This window comes from Glycine soja, chromosome 5 (genome assembly GCF_004193775.1).
Source record: "Glycine soja cultivar W05 chromosome 5, ASM419377v2, whole genome shotgun sequence".
Taxonomy (NCBI): Eukaryota; Viridiplantae; Streptophyta; class Magnoliopsida; order Fabales; family Fabaceae; genus Glycine; species Glycine soja.
The window spans coordinates 30207775-30234326 of NC_041006.1; the positions used below are offsets into that span (position 1 = coordinate 30207775).

At 30.8% G+C, this 26552-nt stretch overlaps 1 protein-coding gene across 1 annotated transcript; it reads right to left on the minus strand.

Annotated features, from left to right (window-relative positions):
* Positions 1-16798: 16798 nt before the first annotated feature.
* On the minus strand, positions 16799-20886 carry LOC114412490. The gene is made up of 3 exons (XM_028376415.1): positions 20048-20886; positions 19277-19425; positions 16799-17313 (listed from the first exon to the last, which is right to left on the minus strand). Exons 1-3 carry the CDS (start codon positions 20295-20297, stop codon positions 17170-17172), a joined length of 543 nt encoding a protein of 180 aa, XP_028232216.1. The 5' UTR covers positions 20298-20886; the 3' UTR covers positions 16799-17169.
* Between the last annotated feature and the right edge of the window lie 5666 nt (positions 20887-26552).

The window sequence follows — 26552 nt, forward strand, 5'->3', positions numbered from 1 at the left end:
AGTGACTTATTTTGGATCACGGGAGGAGTCCTCTTTGGAGCCAAAGTCGTGCATCGTTCCCATGCCCAGATTTGGATTAAGATGCACATGCCTCCGATTGATTTTATTTTGTAATCGGTGGCGCTGCACATCTCTCTATATAAATAGGCAAGCACGGCAGGTCCCCATGCATAAGTGCTGCACTGGTCAAAGTCCCGTAAAAATTGTAGGTACCGTAGGGAAACTTTGCTGCTGCTTTTATCAACAAATAGGACTCCTCCTATGAACCTAAGAATCCATGCACGGGTAAACCTTTGTAATTGTTCTACGTTCCCGTCATGGTTATTGATGTGTGAAAAATGATGAGCCAGTCAGCTTAATCTAACGACACTGCCTTGGAGTTCACCTTCCTGTGGTCTGACTCCCAATAATTCTTCACACAATTCAGCCCAATCAAGATTCGTTTGACCAATTAGTGGTGCCCCGTCAACACGCATACATAATAATACTGAGACATCTTGAAGAGTAATCGTACACTCCCCACATCTCATGTGAAAGGTATGTGTTTCGGGCCTCCATCTTTCAATCAAAGCAGTAATTAATGAAGCGTTTATTTTTAAATAGTCCATCTTGATTATCCAATAAAAACCGCATTGCCGAAGAAGAGGAATAATTTCCTATGGAATTTCTTCTTCCCCTTGATACGTGGGGACAGCTCGTCTTATGTGTAATTTGCGGTCTTCTTCCCCGTTCCAAACATGTTCTGAAACATGTTTAGCTTGCATCCATAGTACGTCTCCATCAATCGGACCAGACTTAATTTTAATATTTGATGAAGATGATGACGAAGATGCCATTGATACTGCAAAAAAAAATACAATAAATTCACATAATAATTTATACATTAGTTATAAAGAAATAAAACTAACTACATTTACAATAAAATAATTAATTATATATCCCACACAATTTAAATTTTAACAAATAACAAAATATATAAAGAATTTATTTAAATATATAACAAAATTTAAATATATAAAAAATTTATTTAAATCTATTCTGTAAATAAAATAAATTACATGCAATTTTTTTTAAAAAAATAACATCATATATATATAGCCATAAATTTATATAATATATATACAAAATTATATAACTAACCTAGCATACCAAATTTAAATATATGTAATTAAAACTAAACCTACACTAAATAATTTAAATTAACAAATTAAACCTAATTTACCATTTCAAACTAAAAATAACTAACACAATTTTTTTAAATAACATCATTTATCATTTTTAATTAAAACTAAATAAACATAAATTTAAATAAATAACATAGATTACCATTTAAAAATAAAACTAACTAAATATAAATATATAACGTAATATATATATATATATATATATATATATATATATATATATATATATATATATTTAATATCAATATATATTTAATATCATGTAATATATAACGTAACATATATATTTACCTACAAAAACTAACTAACTATAACTTCACATAATATATATATTTAATGTAATGTAATATATAACGTAATATATATATTTACAAAAAAAAATTAACATAATATATATACAAAATTAAAACTAAACCTAATATCATATAAATCTCATATAGAAAACTAATCTATCATACAAAACTAATCTAACATAATCTATCATAAAAAATTTATACAATGTATCATATAAACCTAAATTACCATACAAAATTTAAATATATTTCACTAAAACTAAACATACCACTAATGTAACGTAATCTAACATAAATTTTTTTTATCAAACTAAACCTAAATTAGCATACAAAATTTAAATATTTTTAACTAAACCTAAACCTAAACCTAATATTATTTAAAACTAAAAATAAATCTATTGTACAAAACTATAATTATCAAACTAAACTTAATTTATCATTTCTAACTAAAACTAACTTAAAATAATAGGAAACTAATAACATACATTATTAATTATAATCAGAATACAAATAAAATAAATATATTTAACTAAACCTAATATTATTTAAAACTAAAAATAAATTTATTGCACAAAACTATTTCTAACTAAAACTAACTTAAGATACAAAACTAATAACATATATTACTAATTATAATCAGAATATAAATAAAATAAAATTTTAATTAAACAAACTTACTACAATTTGTTTTGGGAGAAAGTTTTTGAAACTTAAGAACCAACAGCTTCCTCTACCTTCCTTTTTCTTTTCTGCTGAATGCACTAAGACACACCAACAGCAACAAACACTCACGTTCTAGCTTCTTTTTTTTTTTTTTCCGGCTGGATCCTCTAACACACACGAACAGCAACACACGAATAGCAACAATACTCACATTCTTTCAACTTTTTTTTCGCGTGATGGGTCTACGGGGAAGGGGGGGGATTTAACGAATGCAAATCGCCAACACTGCTGGCGGTTTCCTCACCAAGTCGCAGTTCCCGTTGGCGACTCCCTGCTCTGCAGCTGCAGCTCCGTGCAGAGCCTCGGAAATGGCTTCTGTGCCTCTCTCTCTGCACCCTACTCGTAGCCCTTGGAAATCGCCAGTCAATGCTGCGATTTCAGCACAGCCTTGAAATCGCCAGCACCGCTGGCGGGACGCGCCTTCCCCTGATATCGCCAGCACCAGTAGCGGCTTGCTATATCCACGTGTCCGGTGCTCACGAAATCGCCATTGAAGCTTGCGGTTTCCATGAACAATCCATGCAAACCACGTACAAAACAGCACCATGGCAGAATAAGTTTCAAAACAACCCCAAATGGGGAATAAGTTTGCAAAAGGACCCCAAATGGGGAAATTTGCCGCAAACACTCGACCTCATATTCTGTGAACTGGCTCAATTGCATCAACCTTATTTCAATGTTGTAAAACGCCCCCCTCTACGATAGCATCCTTTGTCATCTGCTGCATTGGTGTACTTGCACTCCTTCATTTTAATAAAATTTACAAGTAATTTTTTTAAAAAAATTATAAATAAAATTATATAATTTTGTATTTATTTATTTTATATTTAAATATTTAAATTATAAGACAAAAGTATCAAACATGTGATGTTACAAAAAACAAAACGAAACACAAGTCATTAACAAACGCAGAAAATAAAATCAAAATATAACTTGAAAAACTACTTTATTTTGGTTCTTCCAAACTCTTGGTCTCTATTAATGTAGATGATGTATCAGCGAAAATGAAATATATGAGTTCAGGGATCAAACATATGTGTTATATATATAGACATTTTACCATCAAGAATGCACTTAGTAGTCATTATCACCAATTAATGTCATTCAATATTTGGTCTTTCAACTCCAAAACCGATAGAACACTTCAGCCAAATATGACCTTCCAAGTCCAAAACGTATAGACCACTAGTAAGAAGTTAATCACAACTTTTAATAATAAAAACTTATTATATTTTCCCACTTGGTTCAAACATTTTGACTCATTAACTAAAATAAGTCAATGCGTAATTTCCTTAAGAAATGAACATGCAAATCATAACGGTGGTTTCTCTTGTAACGAGTAATATCATCCATGTATTACGACATGTTCAATTTCCCAAATAATATAGTCAATGTGGTAATAAAACTTAATGAATAAACTCAATGTTTATTCTTGGTTCAAAACATAAATTTTCTCAAATAAACCAATGTGCACCTGAATATGAGAAAATATCACAATATAAGAATTTTAACTCTAACCAGTATGTATATAATCATAAAGTGGAATCAAGTCTCATTCTCTCTACATGATCCTTGAACTTAAATGGTAGCAAGCCCTTAGTCAAAGGATCAAAGATCATCAACTCAGTGCTTATATGGTCAATGACCACTTTCTTGTCTTTTACTCTTTCTCTAATGGCTAAGTACTTAATGTTGATGTGCTTACTTTGACTTCCACCTTTGTTATTCTTAGCCATAAAAACAACAGTTGAGTTATCGCAAAAAATTCTCAAAGGCCTTGAAATAGTATCAACTATCTTTGGCCCATAAATGAAACTCTTAAGCCATACACCATGTGATGTAGCCTCAAAGTAAGAGACAAACTCAGTTTCCATGGTAGAAGTAGTAGTCAAAATCTGCTTAACACTCATCTACGAAATAGCTCCACTAGCCATCATGAAAATGTACCCAAATGTTGATTTGCGAGAATCAACACAATCAATAAAGTCCAAGTCTAAATAACCATTCGCATCTAGATTGTCTGTCTATCTATACATAAGCATGTTGTAATCTTTGGTCCCTTGAAGGTACCTCATCAATTTCTTTGTAATTCTTTAGTGGTCAATACCTGAATTACTTTTATATTTTCCTAGCATTCCAACTGCAAAAGCAATGTCAGGCCTTGTGCATACTTGAGCATACATGAGGCTTCCAACAACTGAAGCATAAGGAATGTTTTTCATTTATTCCCTCTCAAAGTCATTCTTTGGGCATTGGTTCAAATTAAACCTATCATCCTTCACAATGAGAGTGACACTTGGTGAACAATCTTTTATCCGAAATCTCTCTAAAATTTTGTTAATATAGGTTTTCTGTGATAGACCTAAAATACCTTGAGGTCTATCTCTATGAATCTTAATGTCAATGACATAGATGCATCACCCACATCCTTCATGTCAAAATATATAAAGAGAAATTGTTTCACCTCATGTAGCAAACCCCGATCATTGGCTACAAGTAAAATATCATCTACATATAAAACAACAAAAAATATTTTAATCCCATTGACCTTGTGGTATATGTATTGATCCATGGGTTTTCATCAAAACCAAATGAAGAAATATCCCATGAAACTTAAGGTACCATTGACAGGAGGCTTGTTTTAAACCATATATAGATTTCTTAACCTTACAAACCAAATGTTCACCACTGCTAAAGGAGAAGCCTTTAGGTTGTTTCATATAAATCTCCTCCTCTAAATCACCATTAAGAAAGGTTATTTTCACATCTATTTATTGCAACTCAAGGTCAAAATGAGCAACTAATGCCAAGATAATATGAAGAGAATCTTTCATAGATACAGGAGAAAAAAGTCTTTGGGTAATCAACTCATTCTTTTTTAGTAAATCTCTTAACAATGAGTCTTGCCTTGTATCTTTCAATGTTGCCTAATGAATCCTTTTTTTGTCTTAAAGACCCATTTACAACCAATGGCCTTTGCCTTATTAGGAAACTCTACAAGATTCCAAACTCTATTACTTTGCATGGAATTCATCTCTTCCTTCATGACATCATACCATAAATTTGACTCTTTGCAACTCATGGCTTGATCAAAAGTTTTGGGATCATTCTCAGCTCCAATATTATAGTCAAATTCTAGCAAATATAAAATATAAACACTAGGAATAACTGATTTTCTTATTCGAGTAGATCTTCTTAATGTTGCATCAACATTTTCTTGTGGATCATGTTGTTTAGTTGGTTGTTCATCATTTTCAGGAATTTGATGATCAATTTAATCTACTAGATTATTAGAAACGGGTTGTGGAATGTCAGTCATTGGTTGTTCATCATCCCTTTGAATTTGAGGGGTATGAATTACAACCAATCTTTTCACTTGATGTGGAAGGTTGAGACTTTATATGATCAATTTCAGAACCTAATTCCATCAATTGATCACTCTCACTGATCAAGTCATTTTCAAGAAACTTGGCATTTCTTGATTACACAATCCTAGTAATATGATATGGACAGTAAAACCTATAACTTTTAGACCTTTCAACATATCCAATGAAATACCCACTAATAGTCATCGGGTCAAGTTTCTTCTCTTGTGAGTTATATATCCTCACCTCAGACGGACAACCCCAAATACAAATATGTTTCAAACTCGGTTTCCAACCTTTTAACAACTCAAAAGGTGTCCTTGGGATAGCCTTGGCTGGAACATAGTTTAATATATACATTGTCGTCTTTAGTGCTTCAACCCACAAGGATTTAGAAAGATTGTAGTTGTTAAGCATACTCCATACCACCATGTCTAATAATGTTTGGTTCCTTCTTTCTGTAACACCATTCTGATTTGGAGAACCATACATAGTGTACTGGGCAACAATCTCATGTTCTAGAAAAAACTTTGCAAAGGGACTAGGTGCTTGTCTATTCTCAGTATATCTGCCATAATATTCTCCACCTCTATTTGATCTCACTATTTTTATTTGCTTGCCACATTGTTTCTCACCTTCAACCTTAAAGACTTTGAAGGCATTCAATGCTTCATTTTTGTTATGAAGCAAATAAACATTAATATATCTTGAATAATCATCTATAAAGGTAATAAAATATTTCTAACCATGTGCATCCATATTTGGACAACAAATATCAATATGAATTATTTCTAATATGCTTGAATTCCTATTAGCAACTTTCTTAGATATGTTGGTTTGCTTACCCTTAATGCAGTCAGCACAAGTCTTAAAGTTAGCAAAATCTAGAGTATTGAGTATCTCGTCTTTCACTAACCTTTTAATCCTCTCAATAGAGATATGTCTAAATCTCTGGTGTCATAACATAGAGGAATTATCATTAACATTACACCTTTTAATACCAACCTTTCTTCTTCCTAAACACACATGGTCATTAATTCATGATAGACCATTTGTCCTTATGTATGTTGTACGAAATCTTAAACAATCCATATTCTGGCAGAAATATGTTTAGAATGAAGTGCACCAGGAAGGACTCAAACAGATCAACCTTCGGTTTCTTAAGTTGAGTTGAAATATCTCTCATTTGCATTATGTGCTCACATGCACCTTTCACACTGGTGAGCTAGAGAGAGGAAAACTTCATGATCAGGGTGCTTGCTAAAACCTTATCTGAAGTGATGAACTGGTAATCAATAGCCTTAAGCAAGTCTCGGACCTTTTCATGCTAGTTGACAAAACCATGTATTCCAACCGAGATTTTGGTCTTAATGAATATCACACTAAGTCGATTGGATCGCTCCCACCACTCATATAGCACAACAACAGTTGGGCTACTTTCATCAGTGATTGCAGATGGTTCATCTTTCCTTATAGCATAGTCTATGTTCATTCACCCCAATTGTAGAAGAATTCTCTCCTTCCATATCTTATAGTTATCTCCTTTTAGCTCGGGAATATCACATTAAATATAAAAAAAACTAACAGTTTCAGAAGCTACAAAAATCCAAAGGCTTATGTCAAAATTTGAGGAATAGTAATATTAATTATATGTTTTACCAATGTAAAAATACTAGAAAATTAAATCTTGTGACATAAAAATTTCCCGTGGGCTAATTTTTTAATTTAATAAGATACAATTTTACGATAGAATAATCAAATTACATACTCAAATTCATACTTTACGGGTATAATATGAAAATAATTTGATTTTCTTCTACAAATATTTACTTTATGATAAAATTGACAATTTATACATCACCTCATGATCCCTCTAAGTAAACCATAAAAAATAATATGACATTTTATCCTAATTAATTATATGAATATAATAAAAATTCTCGTGGGATAAAATTAATTATATAAAATACAATTAATCATAATATTATGCCTAATTTCTTATAGGATATTTAAAAAATTAATATATAATTTCAATCAAATTATAGATGTTGTGGCTAATTCATAATTAATCAAAATTATAAACATCATTTAGACTTAAAAATTAATCATACGAGAATAAATCATATTATGCACTTCAAGATCAAAATATAATATAATAATGAATAAAATTCTCATATACAATTGCATAATTGAAACATAATATTATGCATTTTATTTAATATATATATATATATATATATATATATATATATGCATAAAATAAAATTTTCTAGAATATATTCACGTATAAAACAAATCAAAACTGCACAAATTGCAAAAGTAAACATAAACGCATAAAATATAAGATATTGGAAAACAAATAAATATCAAATAACCTTAAACGGCCCGGTGACTCATGTGATATCCAGTAAATTGTAGGCCACTGGTTCGAGACCCAGACAACGTAGAAACAATGATTAACAAACAACAAAATGAAACACAGGTCATCATCTGCATCAGTACCTTAGAAAGCAATTTTGGAAGATATAGTCGTTAGAATTGTTGCAATATAAATAGAGTGCAATGTATTTTTTTTCTATACAACCATAATCTCTAAAATTTGTCTCACTTCATTCTCGAAAAATTCACAACTTCTACTTTGATTTGTTTTTATTTAATGGATCCACACCAAAAAATTCCCACAATATGAATCCATGGTTTAATTTCATGCCAAATTCTCAAGTTCCCACAAATCCAAATTTTCCAAATAATCCAAATCCAAATATGATAAATTTTCAATATCCTACACTTCCATTTCATCCATATCCACCAATTAACCCTTGCATGGATCAAGGGTCTTCAATAGGTACTAGTAACAAGCAATGTAATGAAATGGAATATAACACACCATCCGACTTCACGTCGAAATCTCAAGTTCCACCATTTTCCATACAAGTTGGATCGGAAAATATGAGGTCAATGAAGAAGGAGGAGGAGAAGAAGAATCATCTAAAACACAATAAAGATCATGTTTCTCCTTAAAGGAAGATGAATGTCTTGTTGACTCATAGGTAAATGTTTTGAAGAATGCAATTGTGGGGATAAACCCAAAACTTGTAACTTTTTGTCAAGAACTATGAAAAATTAAAATAGGTGTTGTGAGCAACATTGCTTGCTGAAAGAAACCTCAAAGCTAAAACATCAATGGCAAAAGGTTAATAAAATATGTTAAAAAAAATTTAGCGTGCTACAAACAAGCATGCCAAAGAATGAAGAGCCGTGGCTCTGAGACTAACATTATGCGAGATGCACATTCGATTTATTTGCAAGATGTGAAACAAAGTTTCAAATTAGAAACTGTATGGCTTATCGTTGGGAAGGAATCAAAATGGTTGGCACAATTTGAACGATTTAGTAAGAGAACCAAGGTTTTTTCTTATGGAGATTATTCATCTTCTTCTAATCTAGATGCACCATCAAGTTATGAGCCAACATCACCTACCATGGAGCATCCAGTGGGGGCAAAAGCAACAAAGAGGAAGGCTAAAGAAAAAGATAAAGATAAAGAAAAATCTTCTGATGTTGTTGATCTCACAACTATGGGAGACATAATCAAGACCAAAGTAAAAGCTATAGAAGATCTGGCATGTGCCAGGCAGCACCACAACAAGTTAAAGGAAAAAAGAGATGTTGATAAAGGAAAGAGAGATCGACTTTCAAATCCTCTACGAGGATACTGCTAGTATGAGCAACGCACAACTACAATTTCATGAAAACTTGTAACAAAATAAAAGAAAAATTAGGACTTTAGTAATTATGATACTTATTGCATGTAATTTTTATTATGTAACTTTTTATTTTGTAGTTGCTTTTAATTATGTAATTTTTATCACAAATTTTATGTAGGTTTTAATTTTGTAATTTTTAATTAAAACAAAAAACTAGTTGTTATTTTGGTTACAAAAAAAACTAGTTATTGGTAAAACTAGTCATTATAAATATAGTCGTTAAAAAACTAGTTGTTGGTAAAACTAATTGTTAAAAAACAAGTCATGGATAAAACTAGCCATTGTAACTCTCTCTATATATTCCTTCTGATGTTGTAAGATTTTCACACATCTAAATTATGCAAAACTTGTATCAAATTTTAAGAAAACTATTACTTTGCATTGTTGCTAAAGACGAATTATAATGATTAATTTGTTGAAGAAGAACTCATGGATGATTTGCTAAATGATGAGTACGAAGAACATCACATGAGGTTGGTGATGGAAAGGCTACAACAACAACAAGAAGTCATTATGAGAAGTAGGTGTCCACAAAAATACATTGACAAAAATTGTGAATAAGGGCAAGAAAGATGGTTCAATGACTAATTCTCCAACAATGCGAAACACATAGATGAAAAATTTCAACAAAGATTTAAAATGCAAAGTGATGTTTTGCTTCACATTGTACAAGCCCTTGGCAATCAAGATCCGTATTTTCAGCAACAAGTTGATGCAATGGGAAGGATGGGCCTTTCTCCATTGCAGAAAGGCACGATTGTTATTCGCATATTGGCATATGGATCACCTACTAATAGTATCGATGATTATGTTCAAATTGGAGAAACCATGACTTTACTATGCTTGGATAAGTTTGTAAAGGGTGTCTACGATGTTTTTGGAGCTGAGTACTTAAAAGACCCAACAATAATGGCATCCAATACCTATTGCAAATAGGTGAGTACCATGGTTTTCCAGGTGTGTTAGGTATCATTGATTGTATGTATTAGGAATTGAAAAATTGTCTAGTAGCATGGAAAGATCAATATTCTTGTGGTGATGGTTTGCCCAAAATCATGCTTGAAGTTGTGACGTCATAAGACTTATGGATTTGACATACATATTTTAGGGTTACGGTTTCAAACAACGACATCAATGTGCTCAATGAATCTCTTGTGTTTAAAAACATTATGGAGGGAGAAGCCCATATAGTACGATTTGCATTGAATGGAACCCAATATAACATGGGGTACTTTCTAGCAAATGGTATTTATCCAGACTGGACAATGCTTACGAAGACCATCCCATGGCCAAATGGTCATAAAAGAAAATTGTTTGTGCAACATCAAGAAGCAGCAAGAAATGATGTGAAGCATACATTTGAAGTGCTTCAATCTTAGTTTGTGATTGTACATGGCCCTACGCGTGGTTGGAGCATGGACACAATCAAACATATATTATATGTGTGCATCATATTGCATAACATTATTGTGGAAGATGAATGACACAAATATAATGGAAATTTTGACCACCAATATGAATATTTCACTAATGATGTGTCAACAACTGACATACATATTGGTCTAGCCCTTAAATCATACTTACTTAGGAGAAGAGAAATTCATGATCCAAGATGTCATCACCAACTTCAAGCTGACTTTGCAAAGCATATTTTGGAACGTTTTAGATGCATTAATCAACAAAATTAGTTATTATTTTAATTATGTAACTTTTATATTTTAATTATTGTCTTTTATGTTAGGTTATTTGTATGAAATTAACTACTTTTATCATTTTAAATAAAATATAATTTAATTATACTTATATTTATATTAGATTTTTAATTTTAAAAGTTTAATAGTTTTTAAATAATATGCATATAAATTAATAAAAATGTTATTAATAAAATATAATGATAAAAACTTTTTGGTGAGATTCTTTGGAAGCAACAAAAGAGATTTGCTCCATTATAAAGATTTATTACTTAGTTACTTGTATTAGAAAAAATAAAAAATGAATAATGTAAAAATGCTAATCCCATCGGAAGCAATTTTTGTGAGTTGTTGTGACTTGGATGCTCTTAGACAACAACACAAGTATCTTATCCTCCTCCCCCACTTGTCGCCTTAGACGTGTCCAACAACTCCAGCATCATCGAGCAAAACTCCAAATTGTTCACCTCGTTGCGCTAGATTGACGTAGCCGCCTATTTCCACCCCTCATTGTCCACAGACACCATGCACCACTCTAGAACACCATAACTCTAGGCACCATGGCCCTCACATTTGCAAAAAACATGGCCATTCTAACGGCCTTGAATAACACCGTCTCAAAGGTGTGAAGCAACACAAAATTCATGTGCGCACTGATCCCGAGGTCATACGTGAACTAGTTAAGATTCTTGTGGACAAAGTGGCTCTTGACGACACACTCCTCTCTCTCGATGATGTGTTAGAGCAACAAGGATTTGATAGTCTACTTAATGATCTCTTTCATGAGAGAAGCTAAGCAAATTAGACCTCTTTTTTCTTTAAAAAAATTTAACTTCTAAAATAGTGGGGTAGAAAACAGCTACTATTTTAAAAATCATAATTATTCATAAATGAAAACTATCAGAAATTGCAAAAATAAGTGTTAGACTTAATTATTCATAGATATAAAGTGAGTTAGATGATTAAGAGAAAAACAAAACCACGGATTCAATTCACTGTGCTAACAAAAATTAACATTCTAACAAAATAATGTTTGCCAATAAAGAAAATAGATGGAAATGTTTAATTGAAGAATTTTTTTTTTATAAAAAAACTAGCATAATTTTTAATAAGAAAATGACCTAATCGAACATTTTTTTTTAAAAAGTAAAGGGGCCAACAATAAAAAAAATTAGAAGGAAATACATTACAAAAAGTCACATTAAAAAATTATAGATACTTAAATACTTTATACCAATATCATAGTAAGAAAAAAAATTGAAAACTTAAGTCCCCCAACCAAAACTTGTTATCTCCACCTTAAGTGTGTATTGTTTATCCGTTCACTACTATAATAATGGTTTTTTACGACGCACCTTCTAAGACGGTTCCCATAAAATCGTCTTAGAAAGAAACACAGTGACATTTTTGTAAATAAATACAACATCTTTATGACGGTTTTGTGAAAACTGTCTTAGAAGGATGCCATTCTAAAACGGTTTTTACAAAACCATCTTAGAATATTTTCTACTTAAATAAAAACAAATGCGTCTGTTCGACTTCCCCTCTAACTCAACACTACATATAAACATGTCTGTTCACATTCAAATTGGAATTGAAATCAATTGCACGAAGATGAGACCTAATGCATGGTAAGCGAAGGACACCTTCATTCCCCCGCCGCCCACTCCGGTGGACTACCACCACTGGCAGTACTCTCCGGCGTTTACGATCTCGTTGAGTATAATAATAATTTTTCTCTGACATGCTTGATTTGTTTATTCCTTTTGGTTTTTGAATTTTTGTTTGATGGCTGCCTAGTTCTAATTTGTGGCTTTTGCTATATATTATAACATGTGTTAGTTGTTAATTAAATATATAGATAGAAATCCAAAGAAGAAGATGAAGCGGTGGTTTTCCCCAAGTCCCGCCACCTTGGCCTCTTCAACTTCCCCGTCAATGACCCCCCTGTTAGACCCTGCCATCTCAGGTATTATTATTATTATTATTATTATTATTATTATTATTATTATTAATAAATGAAATCGTTTTAAAGTGAGTTAAAAATTCAAATTGGCCAATTAGGTAGTTGAAAACATCAATTTAATGAACTTAACCTATTTTACCTTCGCATCTTTTTGATACACACATCTAAAGAATCAAATGTAAAAAGCAAATAATAAGTGAATTTAGGTTGAAGAACATTTTAATGTGTTTACAAACATAGCATAAATCTTAGATTCAAATCTTCAAGATTTGAATTGGCCTTAGTTGAGCTATACGCTTATTACTTAGGCATTTATATCATGCACCTTCCAATATGAATCCTACACCCCCCAAAAAGCTTCAATGGTCAAAAATACCCTCAATCCTAATACCTTTTCTCCTTCTTCCTCGCACTGCCCAAGCAGGATGTTGTTGAAGGTGGTGAAATTTTTTAGGTTGATGTTGTTAGAGGTGGCAAAAAAGGCGACGATGATGTTGTCCTCACATGCATCAACAAGGCTAACTCCAAACTCTTATCGCACCAGAAGATCTTTAAGGTCGACAACCACATCGGTGTTGCCATCGTTGGCCTCACCATCGTCGATCGTGTCCTCTCTTGCTACATGCGATCCGAGTCTCCACATTGAACATGATGTCGTCGTCCTCTTACAGGTCTTGTCGGGTTTGAGTTTGAAGAAGGAAAGGGGATCCTACCACTATTATGGAATGACTATTTCAGAATAGGCTTTGCTATCGTCTTCTCTCCTCCGCGCATCTTTCTCCTTACGGAAGAGGTTCTTCCGTGAGACTCTTTCCATAAGACTCTTCTTTCGCAAGAGTTTTTTTTTAATTTTTTTAAAAAAAATATTTATGATGAATTAATTTAAAATTAATGGCCTTAGCAAGACTCAAACATGTGACTTTCGGGTTGTTAACACAACGTTCTAACCAACTGAGTTAATGAGCCAATTACATTATAAAATAAATAATGTTGCTATACATAACACTAAAATTTTTAATGTATATTTAATGCACATGTAAATTTAAATAATAAATTTTGTGACAATTAATTTTGATATAAATCATACAAATTATTTAATCCGTATATTTTTTTAAAAATAAAAAATATTTACTATTACCTATTAAATTTTGTAACAGTAAATATTTTTTATTTTAAAAAAAATATATGGATTAAATAATTCGTATCATATCAAAATTAATTGTCATAAAATTTATTATTTAAATTTACATGCGCATTAAATATACATTAGAAATTTTAGTGTTATGTATAACAATATTATTTATTTTATAACGTAATTGGTTCATTAGCTCAGTTGGTTAGAACGTTGTGCTAATAATCCGATTATGAAATTGCTTCCTACTCTTTTGGATCTACTTCCAGCACCCCATTATGAAATGTAATTTTCATTCTGGATTATGCATTCTGAAATGTAAAAAATTGTATTCCAGCTTGCATTCCAGAATGGCTAATAGAAAATAATTTATGCATTAATAATATAAAATAATTTTTCATTATCATTTAATCACAAATTATCATATATATTAAATTTGTTAACTTTTGTTATAACTATCTTGAAAGTCTTTCATAATTTTTTATTATTTTACTAATAAATAATTTTTTAGCTATTTTTAATAGAAAATATTTATGCACTACAATATAAAATGATTTTACATTATTATTAAATTGTAAATTATTATTTATAATAAATTTGTATGTTTTAATGTTTTACTACAAGTTTCTTAGGTGACTTACCTACCACAATTTCTTATTAGTTACCCATATATAAATTTAGTAAAATATATTTTCGTCCTGGTACAACTGAACAAATTTAGTTTTTGTCTCTAAATAACTTTTTGTACATTTTTAAAATGTTTAATTTTAATTTTATAATTTTCTAAAACATAAAAAATTTAAAGAAAAAAAAGTACATTTGAAAATTATTTTTTAGCTTGTTTAATGAAGACTTATTTTCTAGCGGTTATAAACCACAAAAATATTACTTGACAAAGATATTAGGCGATTTATGGCTCTTAAACCACTCCTAGAAAATGTTTTTTTTCTTCATTTTTTTCCTTTTTAGATTATTTCTCGTTAGCATTACTGTTACCCTTCAACAAATTAGGGGGTGTTTAGTTTGACTGTTTTCTGTTTTTATTTTGACTGGAAATAGAAAATGGTGATGAAAATACGTTGGTTGGATTTTTGAAAACATTTTTAGTGAAAATATTTTCTCAAATGAACCAAAAACGGGAAACAATAAAATCTCGTTTTCAGTTGAAACCAAGAACCTCATTTTGGATAAAATAAAAATGCGGTGACAAAGAATGTAATTTTAAATAAATATAAAAATACATTTCCTTTTGAAAATGTATTTTCACTGTTTTTATTTCTTAAAAACTAAAAAGAAGAAGTCAAATCAAACATATTTTCAGAATTCTAATATTTTAAAAATAAAAATAATTTTCAGACAATGAAAATAGGTATAAGAAAATAAAAATACAAACTACAACACCCTCCTAATTTGGTGCTCTGGTGTGATGGCCTTAGGCGGCACAGCCATGCATAGAGAGAAAGAGAAAGGAAAGTAGGCGTTTAAAAAGAAAAATTTTAAAATTATATTTTTCATTCTTATCAATTAAAAATATCATTTTTGTTACTGTAAAATATTTACATGATTTTAGTTCTTATTAAATTAAAATATATTATTGTTTGACTTAAAATTAACTTTAATTAATTCGAATTTAGCTTCAAATCAATTTTTTAAAAAAATGACATACATATTTACTTTATGGAAGAAAATTAAATTTTTTCAATTTTATAAAAACAGAAAATATATTTTAATCTATAAATTTTTGCCTAGATTGTTAAAAAAAAAAATTAAACTATACTTTTAAATTTGCAATAACATGCATCGACTTTTATTTTACTAAACAAATACTCCATTATGCGCCGGAGAGCTAACAAAATAGGAAATCCAGGCACTTTTCTTACAGCTGGAGGTCATATTTCCCTATAAACAAGCAACAAACAAATTGAAGTGCACAAACATGTTGATAAAACACAGACAATATTTAGAACAAATACCCTGTCTTTTGAATTAAAGGCAGAATTGAATGAAAAAAGCAACGGATAAAGTGATTACACCATTGACCCGTGATTCCATCCAAGCAAAACAACCAAGCTACATACAAACATTAATCTGTTAATGGTGCCTAGTGGAGCTAGGCACTATCTGGGGCATGTCGGATCTTAAGATTTGAATTGAGTGCAGGACTTTTGTTTTTATCCTGTAGCCTAGATAGGTTATCTCATCTGCTGTGGACTGTGGAGTTTGTAGATAACATATAGCATTATTTTCTCGAGGGGTTTATAACTGATCGCAGACGCTGCTCGTGCCAGAGCGTGTTTATAAAAACATATATAATAATCAATACACGAAAAGGAAGCAATTTTGCTGAAGAGGATAGATATATTGGACCACACACAACATCAACATTCCGCAAGTTTCATGGTCAGTGAGTTTGACAAAAATGGAGAAACCCTGAAAAGCAGTAGAACATTCAATTATCAAAACCCACAAACTCTATTTTTTTAAAACATGTTATTGGTATAGAATAATATTATTGGTACAAAATATTCATCAATTGTAAAAACATGTCTGATAAACTTTAGAAGTCCATTTTCTTAATTATTTTTTTTTCATTTATGAAATTCAAATCTGAAATTTTAATTAAGGAATCCAAGCTTAGTTTTACTCATACCAACAACTATTAGGTTATCAAAATCCATAAACTGATCAACTACTAAAATTTCAAGGCAAACAAAGCTACACATACACTAACATAATACCATACCAATCTAGGCAACTTAGAAAACAGTTTAATTGTTTTAACAAATTAAGCAAACCACCATGATACTATTCAGCAACAAGTTGGCTAATGTGTCTAATTGTACGGTCATGATGATCAAGATGTATACATGTCCTTCGATGGAGAGAGATACGTTTAACAAACACAAACCCTACGTATAGTAAACTACTACTAAATTAAGGAGAAGGGCAATGTGAATGCATTGGAAAGTGTGAAATGAAAGGAAGCTAGGGTCGGTTGTTGCTCTGCATGGTTTATTCATGGGAGTGGGGGCTATAATAATAGTGTGTTCAAGTTCCAATTTCTGCAATGCTCTGTAAGGCTGGCCTCCATTGCCCACCACTACCAACGAAATGCCTTCCAACACCTTTGTTATTGTTGTTGTTGCTGCTGCTGCTGCCATGGTTCCCCATTCGTTGAATCTCCTGTTCGACCTGACAATGAACAGAAAAAAGAGATAACCATGGCACTGCATTGGATAGGCACACACGCCAAGAGGTAAAGGGAAAATGACAAATCGTATTGATTCATAGTACATATTCACAGAAGTCATAGATTGTTGGCTCCAATATTGATTAATTAATCCATGCCTGTGGAACATTAATACTACTTAACGTTGTCTTTATCTTGCAGTAAGTATAGCTTTATTTTATTGTTTGTTTTTTTTATAAAAAAAATAGAAATTGAAGACAGGAATTATAAAATTTATAATAATTTATGTATCATTGTGTGATTTGCATTTTTTTTTTCTTATGCGACAATCAATTAGCCAAACATCATATCCCAATAATAGCAATTAGACTTGTAAAATTTGAAGTTAGATATGAAAGAAGTGCTCTTCCAAATGGACTCCAACTTGGTCACTTTAGGCACGCCTAATGCAAATTGTTAAAGAGAGGGTGGCTCTTCCAAGATAATTCCAACTTGACCACTTCACTTAACTTAAATGGTAAAGGTTAGGTGCTATTTGAATACAGATTTATGTTCCGTCTCTCTTTTTCTCCACTCTTTTTGTTAAAAAATAAAATCAATTGAAAGTTGAAAAGATCATATCTTTAGTTAAAAGCATCCATGCTATCCCATGATTAGCTCACCAGCGGTCCTAACATGCCTTTTGTAATTTGGTAGTGCTTTCATGAAGTGGAAACGTGAAGAAACTTAGAAAGTGATAAGAGTAACAGAACAAAGGCATGTATCATTATCTGGATAGTGGAGCATGCATTGTTTTGACGTACTCTTCCAATTTACCATTGCATGGTCGACTAAGGACTAAGGACTGTTTTGTTTTACACTCAAAATCAATTTATTTTTCCTAGACACATGTTCTAATGTACAATTTGTGGTTAAAATTAATTTAGACATATTTTAATTATGTTCAACGGTTCAAAATTAATTAAAACTAATTCTGTTTTATTTTATGCCAAACTTCTCACTAGCATACATGTAATATTTTACAGATGAAATCAATATATATATATATATATATATATATATATATATATATATATATATATATATATATATATATATATATATCAATTAAATTAAATGGTTTAAAATTAGTTTTTATCTTCTACTTAATTTTAAGACAAATGTGTCCGGCCTGAATTATTATAATAACTAAGTTACACATTAGTGTACTTGTTATGTAAAAATCTATACTTTCATATGGGTCACTTATGTTTAAAAAAGGTTTTACCATTTTTTATGTCCTAGAAATACGACCAAATTTGGTAATAGTAGAATAAAATTGGTCATTGCAACACGCAACAACAGATTAGTAATTGAGTATAATTAGAACTTCCTTAACATAAAATCTGCAGGAGCGTTGGATCGATTGTGGACGACTATGGGTGCCAACTGCCAAATATCGTATAGCACAAACTTGTATCTAAAATAAACAATCATTACATGCACTCACCAGTGTCTCTGTCACAACTAAAAGTGAGAAAAATTTATAGCCAAACTCTTCTTAAAAAAGAAAAATCACCCTTGAGATCCGTACATAATTAATTTAATAATGATAAAATTCTACCGTAGTACAGAATATAAGATCTTCTATTAATTTACACATGCAAACACTGGGTAAAAAGGATTGTAAATATACCTTTATTCATGTCTAACACAGAGAAAAGAATAAAAACAAAAATGCCACACATTTATATTCCAATTAGACTCTGGCTTAAAGCGAAGGATATGAAAAAGAGAAAGTAATGCTATCCTTCGGCCACACTATCACAATTAAAACGCAACATGGTATATTCATATTCAATATTCATCCTCAAACACAGACATATTAGTTTAATAATTTTTCAAACCAATTTAATTTATTGCACGATAGGAGGCTTAAAAAATTCAAACAGAGAGGTAGCCAGCATTAACATAAAACTTAATTACCTTAATGGAACCGAATTCGGTTTTGGAATTTGGGCTAGGATTTGTAGCTCTAGAGTCCTTGTGCTTCATCTGAATCCCATGACTACCCGTCTCCTTGAGCAATTTCCCAAGTTTACCACATTTCTTGGAAGCAAACTCCTTCAACACATCTAAGGCCCACCAAAATATCCATAATCAATTTTCTAATTATTTTATTTAAAATTTAATTTTCCTTTTGATGCCTATAATTTCAATAACTTTCTAATTTATTCCTTACAGCTTTAACATCTTATTTTGGTCTTATAATTATATTTTTGTAATCCGCTTGGTTCTTGTAGTCTAAAATCAACTAAAGTCATTGTAATTATAAAAATCAAAATAGCAACTATAGAGTTTTTTTTTTTTTTTTTTCAAAATCACAGTTATGTTTCATTGAAAACTATTCCAGCCGAATTAGAATTAGAATACTATGTACAACAAAGATCATAGAGATTAAAATAAAATATTTTAAACTAGTCACTATTTATTTTTTATAAATATTAACAAACATTGGTTAAGGAACAAAACGAGAATTTTTTTTTATTGAAATACATAAAATTATATTATTCATATTTTTTTTACGCTCTCTTGTAGTTTTATAATAATATTTTTTGTTTCTAATTTCTTAACCAATACATTAATTAAGAGTACTAGTTAGCCAGATTCTATATTACTTTTTCTAAAAATATAGAAAAAAGAAGAATAATTAAACCTTTTATTAAAAAATGATATGAGAAGAATACGATACGATACCTTCGAAGCTGATCAACCGATAAACCTGGCCAATATGCAAAGTATCGTCGGGTCGGAGAAGCTTAAGCTGCTTCATCGGAGCGCCATTCTCGGCCTTGAGCGTGGGCGAGGACACCACAAGCGCAACATAGTGCCCAGGATTCGAGTTCATAACCTCGTGTGCGCTAAGCGACCAATAAACCCTCTCGATCTTGTTCCCAGGATGCTGAATCACAACCGTAGCCGCTTCCGCAGCTTGGCAATTCCCCATCTAAGATTCTAAATTATCACCAAACAGACCCTAACCTAAGCTTGTAACAACAATTGCAACGATAATGTATGGTTGGTTGGTGTGGTGGGTTTAAATACGACGAATGAATATAAATCTGGTGGGAAAAACGATGGTTTATGTGTTGAAGTGGGTGACGTTTGAAGGACACGTACAACACGGTAACTGTCTTATTACTCTGTCAGGGTTGCCGTAAAAATGAATACCTGACGCACGCCAAGAAAGAGTATAGGGGTGTTTGATGGATGTGACCAACGCGAACCAGAATCCAAGAAATGATGCTCCAGAATCTTTTTTTTTTTGGTTGTTGTTGAGTTAGAAATGGTGGTTGTGTTGTGATGGTGGTAACAGTGAGGGTGACATGTTTAATTAGAACAATGCAGTGTGTGGGCAAGGTTGTGAACAGGGGAAGGCGTGGTTTGAATTGAATTGATGAAAAGATAAAAAGGGTTGAGAATAAGGAAGTGGGAGATGGTAGAGTTGGATATAAATAGAGAGAGTGTTGGATCTGCAAAACAAAACACACCTGGAGGCTGTAGGCTGGGCGCTGAGAGTTGAATTGAACTAACTTTGCCCTGTCTGCACTCTTTTATAATTGGCATTCTGACTCACCATAAATGTAACGGTTTATGTTTTTTTTTTTTTTTACTACATGCTTATATTACATGCAAATGCTAATAATCATAATCTGTATTTAGAGCGCTAAACAAATTTTTTATATTCTTTTATGATTTTTATAATTAATATTTGCTCCTTTAAGTTTTTTAACTAATATTCTAAAAATACTAATTAATACGACTCTTATTATATCATTCATAATTAAAAAGTAAATACATAGGAAAATCAAACTGAACACATTTTTTTTCTCGACAATAACAAATTAGATTAAAAGGACAAGTAGTGCAGAAAAAACAGAGTCGCACAATCATTTTTATCATTTTATGACTAGCATAAAACTTAAACACTCTTGCTGAACAATAGACACTTGATTTGCTTGTTGATGAGCAAGCTAAAAATATCAATGGAGACATTTGATATATACACGTATTGGATTAATCAATATAAGATTGTTCTATTTAATTAATTATCTTAAATTTGAATATTGAATATGCAATTACTTTAAATATTAAGATATTTTGTTTATAATATTTTTCCCAATTCAAACGTAATGATCTGTAATAAAGAATTTCTATGACCTCTAATAATTTCATTGCAAAGTTAAATTTGCTTTACCCACGTATATTTTAAGGGGACCATTGGCCGACCTACATTATAAATATATATAGTGTGCAAGTGCACCCCTCATTCTAAAAGGAACACAATTAATTTTTGTTGACAGAAAATTTATATTTCTTTTCTTTTTATGTTTCAATTGAATTTGTAAATTACTTTAGCATCGAGGATTGCATAAAAAACTTCTCTTAACTAAGCCTGCTCCTCGGGGACAAGTATAGTAGTGGAATTATACCATATTAATATTGTTATATTTTTATACTAATTAGTATCTTTCTTTTCTTTTATATCATAATTAATATCTTTAAATTTTCTTAATAATTTTATTTGCATTTATATTCATACATGTATTTTAATAACCATTATTAATGCATCATTATCACAATGAAAATTATTAACTAAGATGAGAAAAGAGGAAAATAATGCATTAAAAGAAATTAAAATGATGTTGAACTTGTTTTATGAAAATTTTATTTATTATGAAGAATGACCCAAGTCTTTAATTTTACCTGCCAAGACAAAAGCAAAGTCCCTTGTATATTCATCATTCATTATAGGTGGGTTGAGTGTGTTGACTCACTGTGATAGATTGGTACGCAATTTAATGTTCCAAAAACGGGACGGTACCGGAATTTGGTGATAATCCACGGGCCGGGGGAGCAGGATGAGTTATAGGAAAATGCTGACATGGTTGTCATTGTTTTAGGTGTGGTGGGATGTTTCGTCCTAATGTCTTGTATGCTTTCGAAATCTTAAATAAATCATTATCCTATTACACATTTACACTTGTTTAGATTTCAGATGCAGAATAAAGTAAGGAAGCAAAAATAAATAGAAAAATATAGAAGAAATAAATGAATTATATAATTTTTTTATATTAAGTTAATTTAACCTAAAACATTTAAAAATTAATATACTAATTTTTTCTTAACAAAATAAATTATTATTTTTAAGAACCAATAGTTTTTCTTTTTATTTCCTTTTTGAATATTACAAAAAAATATTCTATTTTCATCATATTTCATTCCCATAAATCCAAACAAAGGGCATTTTCTTATTATCTCTCATAAATTACTCACTCCGGTTATTTATATATATATATATATATATATATATATATATATATATATATATATATATATATATATATATATATAAAATTGGGTTAATATTATATACCCATTTTGTTGTGAAAGTGTGAGGTGATTAAAAATTGATTCTCGAAACATAAAAAATTTAAATTTAATCACCCAATATATAAAAAGTATAATAGATTAGTCATACAGATAATGACAAATTAATCTTAAATTTTACAATTTAATATCAAATTGGTTCTAAAAAAATATAACTTATTGTAAAATTGATCTTTGAGTATTACAATTTAATGATAAAATAATCTTACAAATTTAACATCAAAATTAATTGGTCAGACTTTTTTTACATGGTCTGAAGTTAAATTTAAATTTTATATCTTTTAGAGATTAATTTGTGACTGTCTCACCTTTAGGAACAAAATAAATATTTACCCTAAAATGTAAAATATATATGTATTGATATCACCCACACAACCATTCCTCTCTTAACAGTTAATAAGATGATTTAAATAAATACGTATAATTTATTCAATTAACATAAAATATATCCACAAACTCAAAGACATAAAAATGCATCAAACACAAAAAAAAAAGATAAATACACACACAAAAATCCATCACAAAGTTTGAAAAACCAACACATCTATTGTTCCGAATCTATGAGATTATGTACTGTGCTTTCTTTATGTACATAGTGCTGCATACAATTTAAAATTATGTTGTTTAGGTAATCGCACGTGCTAATACATTGGTAAACATTTTTTTAATTCTTGAATTATCCATATAGCAAGAGTTAACCATGAATCTAATGGTGTTGATAATGGAATCCTAACTCCTCTGCCAGGTCAAATTTCGATTCTCTGACTCATGACTCACGAGTAGTCACAACCCAATAGTCAATTGGAAGAATTGCTTGTTTTAAAACAACCCCCCTATCCCCTCCACAAAAAAATTAGGCGAAGGTGATATAATAACAACCTCTGCCGACCCAAAGTTATAATTTTGATTTTGGGGAATTAAGCGTGAAGAAGATTAAAAAAATGATAATTAACTAAGAACAAACTAGGGGTTGAATTGAAGCTGTCGTCTTATAGAACTCCCATTTTTTTCAAATGCCTATATTTATAATCATGCTAATTTTCTGGAATTATTATGGTGATTGAACATTACTTTGTGACTTTGTGAGTGAGCAAGCGACTGAACGTGAAGGAAACGATGTTACATTAATCGAATTATTTTTTCTTCTTCATCATTTGGGTCTAAAATGCAGATGCTTAACTTTGTCTTGCTAATTAAGAAAGTTGATAAAATTCAATTGAGGCATAGCCGGCAGGCAAAAGCCCACGATAGCATGAAAAGAAATAGTTAGATACCCTTTTTAGCCATATCAGTAGATCTTAACTAATTTCTTACGTCAAATTAGCCATCAGTTCAATTTGCATGACAGTTTATCAAACTTTGTTGTGGTCCTTGCTTAATTAATAATTATAATTCTTAGTTCCCTACCAATTCGTTTGTCATCATTTTCTTGATTTCTTTTCTCTTTTGCTGGGTATACATGAAGATGCTCATGATTAATGATTTGAGATGCTTTCTTTGGGCCAGTGATTAGATTTATTTCAAGCGAGATGCACATGATTTTTTTTTTTGGGGCTTTGACATTTCATTTGCCATCATTCCCTTGATTTTTTCATTCCAGATTATGCATAAATGCTTATGATAATAGTTGTGAAACACGGTCCGGTCATTGACTCAATTGAGGTAGTGAGTTAATGGGTTAGTGGTCTAGTCGATGGATCAGTAATTGGTTCGATTTGATTCGATTTATATTAAAAATTTAAAATTATATATGTATTTATTATATATAAGTATATAACTAATATGATATGAGTAAAAAAAATTCATTCATACTCCAAAATCTAAAATAAAATTGATAATAATGAGAGATATCAAAACGACTAGTAGAGGTGGTCTATTTTTTTTTTTTTTTGTAAAATCGACCGGGTCAAACCAGTGCAACTAGGATTTGATATCTAACTGGTCGAATTTGGTTGGGTCATCTCGGATCAATTGCGTGACTGATCCAATAATGAAATTGGTCTAGTTAGATCACTGGATTTGGGTTGGATTGGTCCGACTGACCGGACCGAATCGAATTTCATAATTATGTTAATGATTAATGAATTAGATGTACATGAAGTTTGGGGAATAGACATTATTAACTATTGGACTCCGAATTACATAAATATAAATATTAATTGGGCTTTATGGTTTTTGGGCTAGCCCGAACCACCTACACATGATTTTAAGTTTCTGACAAAAAAACAAAACCTTTAAGTCATAGAGACCAGACAAAAGAAAGGGGATTTGGTAGGGAAAATGTTTTTTTTTTCCTGATAATGTTAGAATGTAAATCTTAATTTTTCATGTTTGGTATTGATTTTTAAAAATAACACTCATGAAAAAGAATGTTTCCCCATAATGTTTTTAGTTAAGTTTTTCACAAAAAACTTGTCATGAGAAGGTATAAATCTAACTTTTCTCAAGTTAAATTTTATTTTTTACTTCAATAAAAATATCACTTATTATGTGAATCTCATTAAACTTATATAGATATTCAATATTTATGACGAACCAAATAAATTTTACTCATTTTTAAGAATAATGATTCTCATATGAAAAGATTTCTCTCTTGTCATACATCGTTTATATAGGAAAAAACAGTAAGTAATGTGTAGGTACGGTAAAATAGAGAAAATAAAACAAGGAGCACAAAAAGAACGCAACTGAATGTACAAAACAATGAAAAAGAGAAAAAAAAATTCAAAGGAACAATGAAATAAAATAGGGAACTTATTTTTGTATCTTTTTTTCATCACCTTTTTCATTTTATTCAAAAAATAGTTCCTGAGAGTTATTTTTTTACTATATTCTAGAAACTAAAAATAAAAATATGAAAGTGGAGTTAAATTAGTTGTAGTGGATCTTCATAACTTTTTTTTAAAGGCCAAGATACTTCTTGTCAAAGTATCAAAGAGTATCGATAGGAATATCCACATAGTTTTCCCTGAAAAGGGTTGTGTCGTCCTAAATAGTCAGAGGGTTAATTTAGGTTTTCGATCAACCTGGGCTATGAATAAAGCATTTTTAATGAAAGCAAGTTGGAGGATGTGTACCACAAAACCAGCAGTGGCCTGCAGTGTTTCGGTTTATGTACAAATGTGGGAATAAGGTGACCCCGAAAATGGATAGAAGGAAGTATGGCTCAATTTTTTGAATGGGAGTGATTCAATGTTGGGATGACGTGAAAAAAAGTATGGTCTGGAAGGTAAATAATGGGTTTTCTTCTTTATTTTGGTAGGATTGTTGGGTTCCAAAGAGTGGTAAAGTTGTTGGATGTAGCTCTAATTCAACTAGACAAAATTGATAAAATGGCCACTGTGCATGATTCAGTTCTTCCACAAGGGAGTTGGAATATTGAAAAGCCTTGAGAAGCCATCCATCAGAATGTATGTGATAGTATAAAGACTATGGTGCCTCCCGTAATTACAACTCAAAATGATGTCCTAGCTTGGAGACATACAAATGATGCTATATTTACAATGAGGGTTGCATATAAGCCGATTACTGTTCAGCAGGATGAGAATGATCCTTTATTTCGAGCTATATGAAAGTGGAGAGGGTCGAAAAGAATGAGGATTCAAGCTTGGAAAGTTGCTAGACAAGCTTTGCTTACTAATGAATCAAGACACAATTTGGGCCTAGCCCGGGTTGAGTTTGTGTCCTCTTTGTCAGGAGGCAAATGTGTCTACTATTCATATTCTCCGTGATTGTATCTTTGCGCAACAAGTTTGGAATAAGCTTTTGACTAAGTTAGCAGGATCTCAGTTTTTTGGGAGTGATCTATGAC

Excerpts from the sequence above, each read along its gene's own strand:
- LOC114412490 (XM_028376415.1), bottom strand. The coding sequence starts at position 20,297 with ATGGGGAATTGCCAAGCTGCGGAAGCGGCTACGGTTGTGATTCAGCAT. Across the intron at positions 19,426-20,047 it reads TCGGTTGATCAGCTTCGAAG|ATGTGTTGAAGGAGTTTGCT; the intron begins GTATCGTATCGT and ends GGTGGGCCTTAG. Across the intron at positions 17,314-19,276 it reads CCGAATTCGGTTCCATTAAG|GTCGAACAGGAGATTCAACG; the intron begins GTAATTAAGTTT and ends GTTCATTGTCAG.